At 38.4% G+C, this 19113-nt stretch overlaps 1 protein-coding gene across 4 annotated transcripts in view; it reads right to left on the bottom strand.

The window, feature by feature from the left end:
• Positions 1-398: 398 nt before the first annotated feature.
• LOC127456031 (DISP complex protein LRCH3-like) overlaps positions 399-19113 on the bottom strand; it is a 45545-nt gene continuing 26830 nt past the window's right edge. The window contains exons 3-21 of one of the 4 annotated variants that reach the window (XM_051724311.1): positions 18485-18611; positions 18259-18364; positions 18037-18173; positions 17636-17745; positions 14768-14861; positions 14556-14682; positions 12324-12469; positions 12163-12239; positions 11731-11776; positions 11494-11634; positions 10548-10595; positions 9643-9723; positions 9131-9199; positions 8503-8536; positions 8309-8422; positions 7041-7141; positions 6204-6341; positions 6019-6096; positions 399-2155 (exon numbers count right to left, since the gene is read on the bottom strand). In XM_051724311.1, the coding sequence (XP_051580271.1) occupies positions 1997-2155; positions 6019-6096; positions 6204-6341; positions 7041-7141; positions 8309-8422; positions 8503-8536; positions 9131-9199; positions 9643-9723; positions 10548-10595; positions 11494-11634; positions 11731-11776; positions 12163-12239; positions 12324-12469; positions 14556-14682; positions 14768-14861; positions 17636-17745; positions 18037-18173; positions 18259-18364; positions 18485-18611 (1933 nt within the window). In that variant the 3' untranslated portion in view covers positions 399-1996. The other 3 variants (XM_051724310.1, XM_051724312.1, XM_051724314.1) reach the window with 3 other exon arrangements.

The raw sequence follows: 19113 nt of genomic DNA, 5'->3' as shown, positions 1-19113 counted from the left end.
TTTAAACTCCTTTACATATATTTGTTATATAAAAAAAAATATATTTTGCCCATCATGCTAAACCTTGCTATATCACTAAACCTCTCAATTCCACAAGGTCAATAAAGCCTGTGAGCTCTTAAACTTTTCATAGTTTTTTTCTCTGTGATTGTTGTACTAAAAGTAGCACTAAAAGTGTCCTTTACAACACAACCATGTGGCTACACACTAAAACTCCTCGTCTCCGGTGAAGTAGACATAAACATTCAGCAGATCAGATTGTAGTCCTGTATCCCTAGTGTTAATCTAAGACCACTTATAATTAGTGTAATTAAAGGGATAGTTCACCCAAAAATGAAAATTCTCTTATCATTTACTCTCTTTCGTCCCATCCCAGATATGTATGACTTTCTTTCTAATGCAGAACACAAATGAAGATTTTTAGAAGAATATCTCAGCTCTGTAGGTCCTTACAATGCAAGTGAATGGTGACCAGAACGTTAAAGCTCCAAAAAGCACAGGCAGTCATAGTAGAAGTCATCCATATGACTCCAGTGAAGCCAAGCAATCACTATGGATGAGAAACAGATCAATATTTCAATTCTTTTTTACTATAAATCTCCACTTTCACTTTCTGAAAGTGAAAGTGGTGAGTGAAAGTTCAGAGTTATAGGAAAAAAGGGCTTAAATATTGATCCGTTTCTCACCCACAAATATTATATTGCTTCTAAAGACATGGAATTAACCACTGGTGTCTTATGGATTACTTTTATGCTGCTTTTATGTGATATTTGAGCTTGAAAGGTCTGGTCACCATTCATTTGTATTGTATTGTATTGTATTGTATTGTACAGAGGTGAGATATTCTTCTAAAAATCTTTGTTTGTGTTCAGCAATATAAAGAAAGTCATACACATCTGCGATGACATGAAAGTGAGTAAATGAAGACAGAATTTTCATTTTTGGGTGAACTATCCCTTTTTAGTCAACTGCATGCCATATTGATGTCTTCAGTTGTTTTTCTACAATTTAAATACGCACAGGTGAATCTCACAAAAAGCAAAAACTTTTCCAGGTCACATTTCACCCCAAAATCCAAAAACAATAATAATTATATAAAAAAATAAAATAAAATAAAAAGCCTACTTTTACAGCCATTAGGTTTTTTTTGCACCGTGACATTTGTTTTTTCAATTAATCAAGCACATTTCGCCCACATATTCTCACAACCAAATTCCATCCAGATATTTTACTTCTGAGGTTTTTTTTATTCCCATTATTCTAAATGTAATACAGTAATTTTACTATATTAGAATAAAAATTACTGTCCTAAAATGCATTTTAAATTTAAATCACTATAAGTTAAAGGTAGCACAATATACTATCACGATGTATAAATACAAATTACAATTCAAATAATACATCAATACATTTTCACATTACAATAATGAGAATTAGATTTGTTTGCATTAAGGTAATGAGATTTGGGGGCTAAAATGTGCTTAAGTGTCCTGAAAATAACCTTAATGGTCCTAAAAAATAGGATTCATTTGAATTCATTTTGCGGTGAAATATGACCTGGACATGTTCTTGACAGATTTCGTGAGGTTTATCATAATATACCAACGTAACTCTCAGATAATTTGGCTAACTCTCATCCCCACATCAATCGAGAGTCAGTAATAATAACAATAATAATAAAAAATAAACACCACCCATAATAGTTAAGAGTCACGAAAGTGTAAAAATTACTCGCTGCTAAAAAAACAAGAGCAAAAATGCTTCTAAGAAGTCTCTGGACAAGTTTCACTGTCCCATATCTTCTCTGTCATGTCTCACTCTTCTCTGAGGACTGGTCCAAGTTTGATGAACTGTGTATTCACAGAGCCAGTAGTTTGTGTATATGTGTGATGGAGTGTTACCATTAAAGAAACATTTCTGGGTCTCTTTATAGCAGAAATTGGTCATAAAGATTTCTTGTGATCCATCTGTTTACTGATCAGTCTGAGAGTCAATTCTACAGCACGAGGGGTGAGGCAGTGCTGGCATGGGTTGGTGTTGTGCTGGGGGAGGGACTGTGCTTTGGAGGGGCCAAATCCAGAAGGGCACGGACCGTACCTGCCACCTGAGGTAAACCTCGCTCTTCCAGGATGTGGAGAGGCAGACATAGCTGACTCTGCAGCCGTACACACACACACACAGCAGGGGTGAACACAATGGAAGGGGGAAGAGAAAGGCATGTCAATGGAGAAACAAATCATAACAAAATGTATATAACTCAAAAGTTAAATGTTTAAAATAAAGCAACTCAAATATACAGATATGTACAACTTAAGAAGTAAAATGTAGATGAAAGTAAATATAAGGGGAAAAAAAATCAAACATCATGGAAACTGTAAAGAAAGGATGAGGAGAGACAGAGAAATCAGACAGAAAACAGCGGAGAGATCAGATTGAGAAACAAGACAAAGTCAACTAAAGCCAGTGTCATGCTAGCAGACTCGGAATAACTCGATTTGGGTGGGGGGTGTCACACTTAACAACTCGTTGATGAACTTGCCCACTATCAAGCCCCATTTTCGCAGGAAATCAAACTGAAACTCACCAAAATAAGAGCAAGAGTGCCGCGCTAACATAAACAGTAACCAAAAACAACATTCAGTTTTTTGTGGACGAGACAACATTTAAGGGGTCGTGAACACGATGGCTCGGCAATTCTCCAGCAGGAACTGGAGCTAAGAACGTGCTCATAACAGTTACTTAGTTTTACACGTGTGAAAGTTTATAAATCGATATTAGTAGATGGTTAAGTAAGGCATAATGTACAGTTAATTTTGCGATAATGACTGGCTAACTAAACTTATTACACAACTAAGTATGAAATAAATAGACATGAAATATTTTGGAAATATTGATTACAAATTAACTGCTCTTACACAAAAATATTTGACCGTAGAATGCAGCGATTGACCTATCAATCGATTATTATTTTTAATTAATATTATTAAGTACATTCTCATAAATGCTACATCTATAATATAATATATGTTTTGCATAACATCCATTAGCAAGGCAAATTCTTTGTATAAAGTTATTTTCTTAAATATTTAGCCTAATTATCAACAGAATGAGTGCTGCGTGCGCACCAATGAGCGAGGAGGAAATACTGTACAGACATTATACATTTGTGGAAAAACAAACTTTTATGTGAAAAGCATTTTAGAAAGTAACTTAAAACAATTAGTACTGTGATTACTTTTGGAGTAAGTAATCAGTAATCTGATATTTTTTAGAGAAGTAATTAGTAGTGGATTACATTTTGAGTAACTTACCCAGCACTGTTTACAATGACAAGCGATTCTAAGGTGACATTTCAGTGCTTCAGAAAGGGACAGCGACACTTAAGTAGCTTAACGCGCATTCTTGCGCGTTCATGTTAAGTGCAGTTTTGAGAAACTTATGTTGGAAAGGAATGAACATTCGTAACTTTGCACATAGAGAACGTTCTTAAAGGAATATTCCAGGTCCAATACAAGTTAAGCTCAATCGACAGCATTGTTGACATATTGCTTACCACAAAAATTTTATCTGACCCTCCTTTTCTTAAAAAAAAAAAAAAAAAAAAAAAAGCACAAATCTGGGTTACAATGAGGCACTTGTGAAAGTGAAGTGGGGGCCAATCCATGAATGTTAAAATATTCGCTGTTTCAAATGTATAACCACAAGACATAAACTATGTGTGTTAACATGATTTTAGTGTGACAAAATTACTTACTAATCTTTTCTGTGTAAAGTTATGGCCAATTTTACATCTTCATTGCCATGACGATGTAATGTCAACAAACCCTAAAATCCTCAAATGACTGTAAAAACAACGATTTAAACAACTTTACAGCTCGAGTTTTAACATAATTAATGTAAGTGCTTTTATCAAATTATAAGCTTCACATTTCTGCCTTTAAACCCCCAAAAATTGGCCCCATTCACTTCCATTGTAAGTGCCTCACTGTAACCTCGATTTTACTTTTTAATTTTTTTAAAGAAAAGGAGGGACGTGTCAAAATAATTGTTTGTGGTTATCAACATTATGCCACAAATGGTGTGGATTGAGCTTAACTTGTATTGAACCTAGAATATTCCTTTAAGAGCCAAAATCCATCGTTATCGGGAAACGCAGCCCAGACTTATTCCTAGAATTCTCACAACTCACTCCTTGTGGGAATCGAACAAGCAACCTTCCAATTACCACCATCGAGCTTTAACCACTACACCACCCCAATTCAACAAAAAGCTGCCACTATTGTGGGACTTGAACCCATAACCTTTGAATGGCCTTATATTGTTAACAACAAGTCGCTTATAATAAATACTAACAATAGAAAACAAGTCTACACTAGATACTTGAGTTTAGTTTTTATTGTAGAAAAGCAGGACAACAGTCGTTGGAAAATCAGGCAATATGGCACACAAATTTGACACGCACGCACACACAAACACACACACACACACACACACTGTACAGGACCGGTATTGTATTTTCCTTTGTGTTAGAAACTTATACTGTATATTAGTAACAGACATGAACAGGTTGACAATGACCTATGGTATAGACCTATTTTAGTGCTGAGTAAACTGCTTCTGGTAAAAGATTGCCAACATGCTTGATATCTGTAGGGTTTAGTTCTGCTTGCGAGTTGAGATGTTTTCTATTTAACTGTGAAGTCAAAGACATGGACACACACCACTGTAAGGCACAAAGGGATAAACAGGGAGTTTATGGTTTGGCATCATCCAGGTCAGATAAGCTTATGAAAAACCTCCCAAAATTCAAATCAAATTTCACACAAAAAAAAAAACCTCCCTCCTGCCATTTTCCTTTAGGAAACGTTGCAGCAGCTCCACGGTGCAATAACGAGCTTTGTTAGTGAGCAGGATGCGTGTTCTTAAGTCTTATTTAAGGCTGAATGGGTGACTCAACCCATCTTTGTGCTTTTAGATGAAGCTTTGATTTTTGCTATAAAAATGTGCTTCCTTTAAAAGCACACAAACACTAAATTGTATGTAATTTAGTAGGGATGGGAATCATAGGGAATTTAACATTGCTGGTTCCAATTCCACTGAATGATTCAGTTCCTTAATTTTTTATAAACAATATTATTTAAGCTTTTTTTTTTTTTATTGGCGTATCATTTTTTTTTTTAAAAAACTGTTGAATGTGCATTTTTAAACTTTGTTAGTAGATTAACCTGTCTGTAATTACATTGATTTAAGCCTTCATTAAAAAAACCAGCTCATAAAAGTAATCTGTTTGCAAATGTTCTCTATGTTGTTGTGTATTTTATTACGGTCTTATGTCCACATCGGCGAAAAAAACATAGGCGTTCATGAAATTTTTACGGAACTTAACATTACGAAAATAAATTTTTTTCCAATATTTTTAAAACACATGGAACCAGTTCTGAAATAGAACCGATTCTTGATTCCCAAACCCTACAACTCAGACAAAGGTAAGATTTGTGTGAATAAACACTGGCTTTTGTGTAAAATCTGCTCATTTTGCATAAACACATGAGCGCACAAACAATTGCCTATTTTAGTACAGTAATCACTACGTAAGTGCAATTCAAAGACTTGACACCAGGTGGCAATAGATAGCACAGAGCAGCGACATAATTGACAGGTAGAAGAGGGCAAAACCAGTCAGCTGGGTAGAAGGGGTGGAGTGAAGTGTGGGCGGGGCCTGGGAGAGCAAGGCCTCAACTAGCCTGAACACACAAACAACCTCCCCTTTCAACACGTCCCCTGGCGAACACAAGCTATCCTGCCCACAGGGCCAACAGGAGTAGGGAGGGATATAAAAATGTATTCAAATAAAACAAAATTGATGGGATGTGGGGTGGTTTCAAAATGGAAGGGCATGGGAAAGAGAGAGAAAAGGTTAGTTAAACTGTTAGCTGTTAAACTTGGAGGTGTTAGAATTAAAGATATTAAAGCAAGAGTGTAATAGCTTGCAAACTGTAGAGGACCTAACACAGATACCTGAGGAACTCCAATTCGGCGACAAGCCTCAAGAAAGTTCTCCACATTCCGTCGACACTTGGCCATCGTCAGTTTGGGCTGGAAAGAGAATACAAGAAACATTAACATGTGCAAACAGGCACAAACACTCAAAAATACGAATAAATGCAGATAGAAACAAAATAAATCCAAAAACAGCCACGTACCACTGCCGGTGAAGGTACATGGATGCTGGGTATGGATCGAGGACGCACGTGATTGGCCAGATGGCACAACACGACCCCGTCAGTCAAAGCAGCCCCAAGGTCACTCGGTAAAGACACCTTGAGTCGACATTCAATATTCTACAGGAAAGATGCAAAATCAGACAGTCAGGGCAACAGCAGTGCAGCAATATAATGTGGCCAAGATACAAAAAAAAACAAATCCAATGAGATTAGACGGGTTTGTTATTTAAATTAAACGTGAGAATTAAATCTTATGAACAGGAGAGTTTAATAAAAGAATTGCTGCTTTTAACTACACATGACGTGTGGAAATTGCCGTCGTCATGGCAACAGGATGATAAGAAGGGGAAGTTATAGAGCTTTGTAGTTCGAACACCCGGATGAAAATTCACCATGGGTTCACTCTGGATTTTCCTATGGGTTTCTGAACTTATGAGTAAAATAAGGTCTGTGATAAACATTATTTGACGAAACGTGGATGCTTTGTTCTACAATATAAATTATACACAATCGTACCTCAAACTTGAATTTTGAAGCCGCCGTGCATTTAAAAAAAAAAAAAGTATATAATTCAGTACAGCTTCAAAATTCACGTTTGAGGTATGACTGTGTGTAATCTATGTTGTAGAACAAAACGTCCATGTTTCGTCAAGTAATGTTTACCACAGACTTTATTTTACTCATAAGTTCAAAAACCCCATTATAAAAACCCATAGGAAAATCCAGAGGGAACCAATGGCAAATTAGACCTCAGGGTTCCCCTACAAATTGACGTCACGGCTGAACAGCTTTATTTTGGCAGTTTAATTGACTCACCCTTCTCAGTTGTTCTATCAGCTCCGCCTCCTCTCCAGTTGGTGCAGGACTCGGTGTGGGAGTAGCATCTGTAGACTCCGCTCTCTGCACTCCTGAATCTCCTGCAAATCACAAAAGCGTCACATTAGACTCCACTTTACCGAGCGATTACATGATACAGTCATGACAAACATGCTTCACACATAATTATATTGCAGAACATCCTAAAAGTACACTTATTAGCCTATAAGCACATTTCCTTAATTATCATTACTGTAATTTTCACTTTTACGATAATGATAATTCTCAAATCATTTAATGATAATTACTAATAATTGCTGCTGTAATACAGTAATGAAAATCATCTTTTACGGACATTAGCAGCCATATCACCCTGGAACTCTAGACTGGTTACCCACTGAAGCTAAGCAGGTTTGAGCCTGGTCAGTACCTGGATGGGAGACCTCCTGGAGAAAACTAAGGTTGCTGCTGGAAGAGCACTGTTAGTGAGGCCAGAAGGGGGTGCTCACCCTGTGGTCTGTGTAGGTCCTAACACCCCAGTTTAGTGATGGGGACACTATTCTGTGAAAAGGCACTGTCCTTCGGATGAGATGTTAAACTGAGGTCCTGACTCTCTGTGGTCATTAAAAATCCCAGGATACTTCTCGCAAAGTGTAGGGGTGTAACCCCGGTGTCCTGGCCAAATTCCCCCCTATTGGCCCTTTTCAATAATGGCCTCCTAATAATCCCCATCCATTAATTGGCTCTATAACTCTACTCTCTCCTCTCCACCAACAGCTGGTGTGTGGTAAGCGTACTGGCGCACTATGGCTGCCGTCACATCATCCAGGTGGATGCTGCACACAGGTGGTGGTTGAGGAGATTCCCCTGTTCCGTATGTAAAGTATATAAATATAACGCTCATTCATTCATTCATTCAGAGTTTGTTTTCATTAAAGCAGCATAAATTAAATGTAGCAAAAAAATTACTACCATAATGAAAAAACTATTGCAATTAAAATAAGTAGTTTTTCATATTGTAGTAATAAGAATTCGAGGGAAATATCGTGGAAATGTCACAATGCAAAAAAAAAAGTTTATTTTCTAAAAAAAAATTTTTTTCTTTTCCCATTTGGTTTTGGGGTGAAATATGACCCGTAAATGCTCTTAAAAGATTTCATAAGATTTACCCATAATGTTCCGGTTTGTGCACGTCATATGTTCAATTATGCATGATGACATCGCAAAGGTCCCAAAAGCAGAGGAATGTCTGTGTCATGTGCACATACCTTTCTTCTTGTCCTGTAGATGACTCAGCCGAAACAGGTAACTCTCAGGTCGCTGGGCTGGGCCGCGAGAAGGGGGCAGGGCAGCAGGGCTGGGGTAAGTGGGTGATTGGAGGGCTGCGGGACAGGTAGGAAGTTGAGTCACAATGGTGTGTAGGATTGAATGGGAAAAGTGAGGTACCGAGACTAAAACATACCAGTGGGTGAGAGCGAGGCATAATCTTCACCTTGCTGCCGATGGCAGGAATTGTTTAGCAAGAATTGGAAAGAAAAATTAAAACAGATAGAAAGTCACATCAGTGGAAATAATTATTAATGAACATTATCTCTAGCATGCACTTACTGTGAACTATGAATGACCCCACTTTGATATGACATTACAATTCTGTTATGAGAATTTCCAAGCCCTAAACAACATGCACATGAATCAGCTGAAATATTACACCATGTCTAAACCAGTTTCCTGTGTCAAGTAATTTTTCTGTCCTCAATGAAAACAAAATACTGTGAAAAGCAACAAAGTCCCAGCCAACCATATCACTGTGGGCAGAACTACCCAGAATAATGTGACAAAAATTTAAAACAAGTGACAGACAAAACATGTCATGGTTGGCTAGAATCAAAAAGACATATTAACATACAAGAGATGGGATTTATTGCTTGAAGTCAATGACATTTTATGCCTTGTTAGGACAGGGTGCTTTAGTGTGTGTTTTGTTTTTTAAAGAGCAAAATCATCCAAAAATAGAAACATCCAAACTAAGCTTTTCTGTCTCTACAGTGTTTTGGCAGATAAATCTCCAGCAGCAAGATGCAGCGCAGTACCTGCGGCGTACAGGAGGGGACGGCTAAAGCAGGAGAAATGCACCCATCCAGCGGCACAGCAGAGAGAGACTAGCCAGCCAGAGAGAAATGCGGAACGGGTAGTATAAAAAACAACAAAGGAATGAAAGCAGGAAATGAATAGCGGGTTTGGGAAAGTGTATAGGAGTGAAAGAATTCATAGTTTAATTCCTGCTAATACTGCAGGACGTTCTAAATGCCATATACTGCACAGATTGAGTATGAGAAAAAAAGTGAAAAACCCAAATCTGATCAGTGAGTATTTCTAATCATGCTATAAAAAAAAAAAAAGAATGAAAATATAAGGGAAAAAGAATGGGAAATGTCTCCAGAAGTCAGCTAATGTAAATCTGTCTTTGTATTTGTGTTTATAAGTCAATATCATGTTTTTATTTATGGTTAGGTTCTTTATACGGGTTAATATGTAGCAATTATAATTAGCTTTATTTAAAACGATATAAATGTGAATGTGTGTTTATGTGTGTATCTTTCACCTGTTTGTGAGGGTCTGGTCTCTTCTTTATAGTGTTGGTATCTGTGTCTATCTCAAATATCAGTAGAGGCTCAAACTCACTCTGACATAGAACAAACATGAGAGAGAGAGAGAGAGAGAGAGAGAGAGAGAGAGAGAGAGAGAGAGAGAGAGAGAGAGAGAGAGAGAGAGAGAGAGAGAGAGAGAGAGAGAGAGAGAGAGGGAGAAATAGAGGAGACAAGCAAAGCAGCAGGGCAGGCGTGTAAGATCAAAGCAGGTTAGAAGGTTAGCAGTTAATAGGATTGTTCACCCAAAAATGAAAATTCTGTAATTATTAATTCACTCTCATGTTGCTCCAAACCTGTATGAATTTTTTTCTTTCATGGAACACAGAAGGAGAAGCCTCAGTCACCATTCACTTTCATTGCATTTTTTCTATACAGGCCCTAACATTCTGCTTAACATCTCCTTTTGTGTTCCAAGGAAGAACGAAAGACATACAGGTTAGAAACGACATGAGGGTAAGAAAAGAATAACAGAATTTTGACTCTGATTTGGAAAGACATCTGTTAAGGAAAATGAACACAGAGTTGTTTGTTCTAAGAAATGAGATGGAACAAAGGACGAAGTGTGAATGTGATTGGTTAAGACAGACGTACTGGAGGAGGATGGCAACCTTTAATCTGAGCTGATTGGCTCTTACCATAATGAGGGCTGAGTCGTCTGTGTGAGTGGACCGTCTGGAGGGGTACAGACTCTGGGGTGGGACAGTACACATAAGACTAGATGTAACACTACAGGGCCACTCACTCACTCACGCACACAGCAAACAATGAGGGCAGGATAAACTGATGGGTGGGGACTCGGGAGGTAATGGATATGTCAGTGCAGTAACTGAAGAAGAGGAGTGATGAGAAAGACACTTACCTCACTGTCTGTTGGACTGAGCTTTGTAGGACTTGGAGACGATTTGTTCTGAAAATAGACAAGAAAATATCTTTCCAGCATGGTGGCAGCAGTATTAATTAAAGGGATAGTTCAACCTAGGACTGGGCGATATGACGATATATATTGTGGTGAAGATATAAAGTGTTAATCAATAGATCTTTTGTTATATCCTGTACATCACAATATGAACATTTACATTTATGCATTTGGCAGACGCTTTTATCCAAAGCGACTTACAGTGCCCTTATTACAGGGACAATCCCCCTGGAGCAACCTGGAGTTAAGTGCCTTGCTCAAGGACACAATGGTGGTGGCTGTGGGGATCGAACCAACAACCTTCTGCTTACCAGTTCAGTGCTTTAGTCCACTACACCACCACCACTCTGTATATACTCCGTGGATATGTAAATATCCATGTGCTTGGCGTGTGCATATATATCAGTGGTCAGGGCTTCATGTGAGAAATTTTCAATGTAATTTGGCAAATTCATAAGCGTAAAGTATGCTTATCACCTGACACGCGCATCCTTGATTTACTTGAGTGTCTGTCATGTACGCTATCTCTATAGCACTCAAGGGCGTGCGAGACCAGCAGGCTTCCCGATATTTGTGCTCCAGAGACAAGAGAGTGCAGAGCAGGATCACTCGCGCTACTCAAAATTGCGACGCAGACAACAAATCTTACATGACCCATTTGTACTGAATTTAGTTTTTTTTTTTTTTTTCTTACCTTAAAGCACTACAGAGGAAGTCAAACATCTCAAACAACTAGACAGCCCGACATTCTAACCACCACTGATGAGGAAAACAGCTCGGTTTTAAACTACACATCATCATCACCCTTACTAAAATTCTGTTCAATGATGTTTGATATTAGGAAACAAACCAGCCATGTTTGATTTTCAAGAAATGTCAGTGTGTGTACCTTCACAAAGTTCATAACAGCTTCTTTCTGCACTGATCTGGTTTTCTGTCGTTCCTCCTCGTACCGCAGTGCTGCTAACTGAGCTTCTCGTCTCACTCTCTCCACACCGACACCAGAACCTGATGTCAAACTGGCAGTCCGCTAACACACAGAACCCGAAAGATAACAGTAAAATACAGGACTTTGCTTTCACTTACTGTATATCGTGATAGAGAGAGTATGTACAGTTACAATTACCTGACTGTGAGCATATGAAGATGTGACGGCAGTATCTGACCCACCTCTGTAAAGAGAACAACAGTTTGACAAACAAAGCTCTTTCAAAATCATTGTGGTTATAACATTACATATGACCACCTACATTTACATATGAACACTGCTTCAAAATTCAGCATCTTGATCAGTGACAGTATGAACTATGCCAGTATACAGAAAGTATAAATCATAACAGAGCTCATGTACACATAAAATTCTTAAAGGTACAGTAGCAAAAACTGCTTAATTGTAAGGTTAGAGAGAGAGGGTGGAAAATGGTCATGAAATCTGTATTACAAAAATGTTTTGTTAAAAGAAACCTTGACTTATATTATAAGTGAATTCATGGAAAAAATAGAGGAACTACTAAACTATAGAATAAAGTGTAGAACGTACAAAAGAGTAAGTTAGTACCGGTTATGTAGGGAGCTTTGGCGTCTTGGGTCATCCGTTCTTAAATCTCTGGATGGGCTGGTCTTCACTGGTGAACCCTAAAAGCACATCCGTAAAGTTAATGTTACCAATGCAGGATATGATGACAACATTTGCCAGTCTGATGTCAGCAAGCATAGTACCTCTCTGGTGATTCGTCTTTCAATGTAGGCCATGAACTGGGAGCTGAGGCTCACTTGCTCCACTGTTCTCCGGCTCCGCCCACCCTCCTCATCCTCCTCCCCCGTACAACTGTCAATGAAGTCTATCTGTTCAACCTCTGACTCCACTAAGAGAAGAGATAAAGAATCAGGTACAGTCAACATGCTTTAAGATAACATTCACCCTCAAACATATTTCCATGTCTTTTCTATGAACTTACAGTCATTTCTAATTACTAGATAAGGATTTTTAAACATCATTTTGATTCAGACAGATTCACTAATGAATCATTTAGATCATTTGAGAACTGGTTTGATTTATTCATGGAAAAAGCTCACAAAGCGGACATCACTACAGCTTGCGTGCACGCTTTTACTCTAAGCAAGCCTAAAACAAGAACATTAAGCTTGTTTACATGGACACCTGAAAGCCATTTATTGCAAGAAAGCTCCTTAAGGCTGGAAAGCAGCATTCCCGTTTACATGCACTGTGTTCGCAGCTTTCTCTTTACTCCTGTATATAAACTCAGCAAAAAACTTCTCACTTTCAACTGCTTTCATTTTCAGCAAACTTAACATATGTTAATATTTGTATGAACATAAAAGATTCAACAACTAAGACATAAACTGAACAAGTTTCACAGACATGTGACTAACAGAAATTGAATAATGTGTCCCTGAACAAAGGGGGGGGGGGTGTTGTCAAAATCAGAAGTAACAGTCAGTATCTGGTGTGGCCACCAGCTGCATTAAGTACTGCAGTGCATCTCCTCCTCATGGACTGCACCAGATTTGCCAGTTCTTGCTGTGAGATGTTATCCCACTCTTCCACCAAGGCACTTGCAAGTTCCCGGACATTCTGGGGGGAATGGCCCTAGCCCTCACCCTCCGATCCAACAGGTCCCAGACGTGTTCAATGGGAATGAAATCCAGGCTCTTCACTGGCCATGGCAGAACACTGACATTCCTGTCTTGCAGGAAATCAGGCACAGAATGAGCAGTATGGCTGGTGGCATTGTTATGCTGGAGGGTCATATCAGGATGAGCCTGCAGGAAAGGTACCATATGAGGGAGGAGGATGTCTTCTCTGTAACGCATAGCGTTGAGATTGCCTGCAATGACAACAAGCTCAGTCCGATGATGCTGTGACACACCGCCCCAGACCATGACGGACCCTCCACCTCCAAATCGATCCCACTCCAGAGTACAGGCCTCGGTGTAACACTCATTCCTATAAACGCAAGTCCGACCATTACCCCTGGTGAGGCAAAACCGTGACTCGTCAGTGAAGAGCGCTTTTTGCCAGTCCTGTCTGGTCCAGCAAAGGTGGGTTTGTGCCCATAGGCGACGTTGTTGCCAGTGATGTCTGGTAAGGACCTGCCTTACAACAGGCCTACAAGCCCTCAGTCCAGCCTTTCTCAGCCTATTGTGGACAGTCTGAGCACTGATGGAGGGATTGTGCATTCCTGGTGTAACTCGGGCAGTTGTTGCCATCCTGTACCTGTCTCGCAGGTGTGATATTCGGATGTACTGATCCTGTGCAGGTGTTGTTACACGTGGTTTGCCACTGCGAGGACGATCAGCTGTCCTTCCTGTCTCCCTGTAGCACTGTCTCCATGCAGCATGCTTAAGGCACGTTCACGCAGATGAGCAGGGACCCTAAGCATCTTTCTTTTGGTGTTTTTCAGAGTCAGTAGAAAGGTCTCTTTAGTGTCCTAAGTTTTTATAACCGTGACCTTAATTATTTACCGTCTGTAGGCTGTTACTGTCTTACGACCATTCCACAGGTGCTTGTTCATTAATTGTTTATGGTTCATTGAACAAGCATGGAAAATATTATTTAAACCCTTTACAATAAAGATCTATAAAGTTATTTGGGTTTTTACAAAATTATCTTTAAAATACAGTGTCCTGAAAAAGGGACGCTTCTTTTTTGCTGAGTTTATATAGGGCTTTCCAAAATGTTTGTTTGAGCAGCCCGGCCAGCTTGACAGAGCAACATCGCCTCAACCAAATGGCGCGAGTTTGGGGTGGGACTATCACTATTTTTGACCAATGGAAGATGAGGTGTATTCGGAAATCTGTTTGAAAACAACATTTATTTTTGCAATTCCATTTGGTGTTGCAGAAATTAAACACTTCTGCTGTAATAAAGAAATTAGCTGATGTATGGTCACAGGTGTGCGTTTAACTGTACTGTAGAATTCCTCTTACATGTGCCATTAGTCACGTGAGATCCCATCCGGTGCTCGTCACGTTCTCTCTCTCGATCTCTTCTCTGTCTCTGCTCTTTTGTGATTTCCACCACTCTCAACGGCAAGTCTGAAAACTCATCTGAAGGCTGTAAGAAGGAAAAAATAAAACTGATTAAATTATACAAATGAGCGATACATAAGAGAAAAATGGTGGGGTTGAGAAGCACTTGCCTCATTTCCTGACCATCTCTTGTCTCCACTATCCACACTGTTAAAACCAGAGTCCAGAGCTCCATACGGCCGACCCGAATATAAATCCTCCACACTGATAGACGGGGATAGAACAGATAAATGCTTACGAAAAAAACAATAAATCTTCTGCTGTCTGTTTTGTGGTGATCAAATACAGATAATCACACAGTATTAAAAATAAATAAAATAAAAATAGTATGTGTGATCAACAGTTTTGGGGAACAAAAAAGTTAATATCTGGACAGTAGTCATATTACTCATTATTACTTATAAATGTATGTTCACCAATTTCTAGGTGATTTACTGTATATATTCAAAATTCACATTATAGGCCCATAAGCCTGTGTCGTTAGACTAGTTTCACATATAGTATGTGAGCATTTTAAATGTTTTAAAAGCATCTTAATTTTAAACTTCAGTGGCAAAAACAGTGTTAAATCTGATGTAATTTCTGCACCACTAGCGCCACCAAACGGAATTGCAAAAATAAACGTTGTTTTCAAAACAGCTTTCTTAATATGCCACCCATTTGCCATTGGTCAAACAAAGTGATTGTACCACCCCAAACTTACGGCATTGGTTGGGTATCGTTGTTGAGACGGGTCAAAGCAGGTCGCTCAAAACAAACAGAGCGATTTCCATAGCGCCACAGAAACACAGTGTTTACAGTTTTCGAGAAAATTATCCTATGAATAGCTTATTAATAGTTGTCTCTACATTTTAAGCTGGGATAGGAGAAAGTATTTTAACACTGAAAAAGTTACATCAGTTTTAAGTTATTTTTTTAAATTACCCTTCTACACAATTTGAGAGAAAATAGATACATATTGATATAATATTGTTTAATATCATCAAAACAAAAGGCTGAAAAAAAAAGTGATATATAGCTATATAGTCCTGTCCCAAAATCAACCTATAACAGATAGACAATTTTCAGAGAGTTGGGATATCCATGTTTTAGAAACACTTACAAATGCTAAAATAAGGTGATCACAGTACAGAAACTGCCCTTCTTAGGGTGACAAATGACTGATGGCTGAAGATGCTGGAGAAAGCTCCATTTTAGTGTTACTTGATTTAACTGCAGCATTTGATACAGTTGATCATTCAGTTTTAATTGATACATTAAAGAGATGGGTGGGAATATCTGGGGTGGATTTAGACTGATTTGTGTCCTACTTGACGAATAGGAAATTTGTAGCGTCTGTTGGAGATGAGATGTCCTCCTCTTCAAAAATGAACTGTGGTGTTCCACAAGGATCCCTGTTAGGGCCAATTTTGTTTTCACTCTATATGCTACCGCTTGATTCCGTGATTCAAAAATACAACATTAATTTTCATTGCTAAGCAGATGACCTGCAATTGTATTTGTTGTTGAATACCAATGATCTGTCTAATTTAACTGTTCTTTAAGCGTATATAGTAGGTATAAAAAATTGTATGGCATGTAATTTCCTTCAGTTAAATACTGATAAAACAGATGTTGTTATAATTGGCCCTGATTCTAAAAAAAGAGTCAGATTGAGTCAACACTTAATCGGGTAGTCCCAAATATTCAGCAGGTGGTGAGAAATTTGGAGTCTACAGTATTTTGATACTAATTTACATTTTGAATATCACATCAGAAAGTTAGTTCAATCTTGCTTTTTACCAAACAAAAGGTGATAGAGCGTTTGTAGTGACGGCCCCACGATTATGGAACAGCCTGCCCAGGGATATTAAATCTGCTGAATCTGTGACTGTTTTTAAGTCTTGTTTAATATTGATTTTTGTATTGACTTGCTTTGTTAAGCACCTTGTGCTTAATTGCTAAAAGGTGCTATATAAATACAATTATTATTATTATTATTATTATTATAACATATACACCGTGAGCATGATCAACGCAAACATGAGGCAAGTTTATATGTTTAAGCTGCTGCCATACATGAAGTTTGATTCCAATCTCTAAATCATTTCATCTGTGTCTGCTGCAGTCATCCTGTTCGGCTACAATCCCTCTTCTCTTCATACCTTCATTCCAATCAATCCAATCTCTCTCTCTCTCTCTATGTCTTTTCCTTTCCTCCCCTCTTATCTACAGAATCACCCTTCTCTGTGCATCCCCTGAGAGACAGAGCCAATAAACACTAGCTTAAACTGTGTCAAATGGAAGTGGGTGCGAGAGAAAATCAGGGAGGAGTTTCATCAACAGTCGGAGAAACATCCAAATATCCAGCTGAGCTAAACAAAAGTTTGTAGACCGAGTGTAATATAACATGCAGTGGCCTCAAAAAGTATTTGGACACTTAACCCACACTTAAAAATAAATGGATGTCTTTGCAATAAAAAATAAAAAAATAAAAAAATGATAAAAACCAGTGACATCTGCAAAAAATGATGCTAGAGCTTTCCTCAGAACTAATCTCACCTTTCGGAGCCATTTTTACAGTAACTTTTAAGCAACTGGTGTTGAGGTGATTTTTAATGAATGTATGAAACAGGGGTAGTACATCACATGAACTATGGACATTTCACTAATGTTTCGCAACCAAAAAGGGTCCAAATAGTTTGTGTACTGTTTTAGTATGTATAGTATGTAGTGTATACTGTTTTATCATTTCAAACAAACTAATTTTCGTGAAATGCTTTGCTTGAAATGATTGCTTGTGTTTGTATCTTTTAAATAAATAAATGGTGCATGGTTTGATATGTGCATTGAGTCCAAAACAATTTCCCTTAATGGAAATACACTATTTTCAATTCTGTTTTAAGATGTAATGCAATGACATTCATAAATTAAGTGCGACTTGAGTGTCCAAATACTCTTTTAGGGCCACTGTGTGTTTTAAAAGTGTAATCTCTCACCAGGATCCAAAGGGCAGTGGTCTTCTGTCATAATCTGGAAGGTCTGATGTTGCTTTACACGCCTCCATGTTCAGATATTTAAATATATGAATCTTTCCCTTTATGCATTTCTATAACATATCAGAAACATATCACTAAACACAAAACATGAGGAGGTTTTAAAACATGGCACAGTTGGTGTTTTGTTTACAAGGATAGTCTTGATGGTCCTTTTTGCAAGAAAATTATAAACTAATTTCACATGCATTACAACATAAATGAATGATATAAGATTTAATTTACAATGAAATAAGAAAACCTGAATTCTAAAATAAAATATGTCTAGTAAAGGGTTCAAAATCTGCTTCCTGTGACATAACCAACACAATATCTCTAACACTATATCTATCTATCTCTGTTACCTGTGCAGGTGGGCTCTGGAGAGGGTTGTTGTCCAGAATTATGCTCTGTAGGTGTCTGAGATTGCGGTAGCATACTGGGATTGTCGTAACCTTATTACAGGAGAAATCAAGCCGTACTAACGGCAGCTCGGCCAGCTCTGCAAACCAAATGACACAGATATTACACAACATTGAAAATATCACCAATTTAGTACAGGTACAGGTGTCTACAGTATGGCTGACCAGGAGGCAGGCGAATGAGGTGGTTTCTACGGATGTTGAGGTCACGGAGAGCTTCCAACTGACCGATCTGAGGAGGAAGAGTCTGGATCTCATTACAGCTCACATCCTTTAAAAGAGAAAGAGAGAGAGAGAGTTGACATGTAATCTGCATTAGCAAGAGGAAATGTAAAGATGAAATGCAGAACTCATGAGAACATTGGTCCAGATGCGGAGCATACACACTCACCAGTTCTGTAAGCTGTCTGAGTTTGCCCAGGTCCTCCGGCAGCGAAACCAGCTTGTTATTGCAGGCAATCAGAACTTTGAGAGGCAGTCGGCACAGATGAGCAGGGAGAGTGGACAACTGGTTACGACTGCAGAGAGAATGAGGAAATATTCAAGATCATCGGCAACAAAAAACGATAACCATTCGGCTCGATGGTGAAAAAGTGGCTCGAGTAAAAACTATTGTAACAAGTTAGGGGGCTGCTCATTTTTGTGTTCGACTGCAATTTTTCTATGTAAACATTTGCTAGACTGGTGTCTTTGACTGTTGTGCCCATTAAGATGCTGTCAAAAAATGGCTCTTAAGACCGCTGCGTTAAGTCTAGCTTTTTAGCTCAAGAATGCGTTAGGTCTGAATGGCCCTTACTTGCCGTAGGTAGCCACTCTTTATCTAGATTACAGCTCTGCATATCCCGGTTATTCTCTCAAGCAACTTCATAAGGTGGGATGCATTTTGAACAGTATAGAAGGAGTTCCCATGTATGCTGGACACTTGTTGGCTGCTTTTCCTTCACTATCAGCTCCAACATAAAATTATAAAATGTCAAGAGATTACCCAAGCACAATTTACATGTCTACAAAATTCATTTT

This window comes from Myxocyprinus asiaticus, chromosome 18 (genome assembly GCF_019703515.2).
Source record: "Myxocyprinus asiaticus isolate MX2 ecotype Aquarium Trade chromosome 18, UBuf_Myxa_2, whole genome shotgun sequence".
NCBI classification, from domain to species: Eukaryota; Metazoa; Chordata; class Actinopteri; order Cypriniformes; family Catostomidae; genus Myxocyprinus; species Myxocyprinus asiaticus.
The sequence above is the reverse complement of the archived record's forward strand: the minus strand, read 5'-3'. Positions and strand labels throughout refer to the sequence as shown.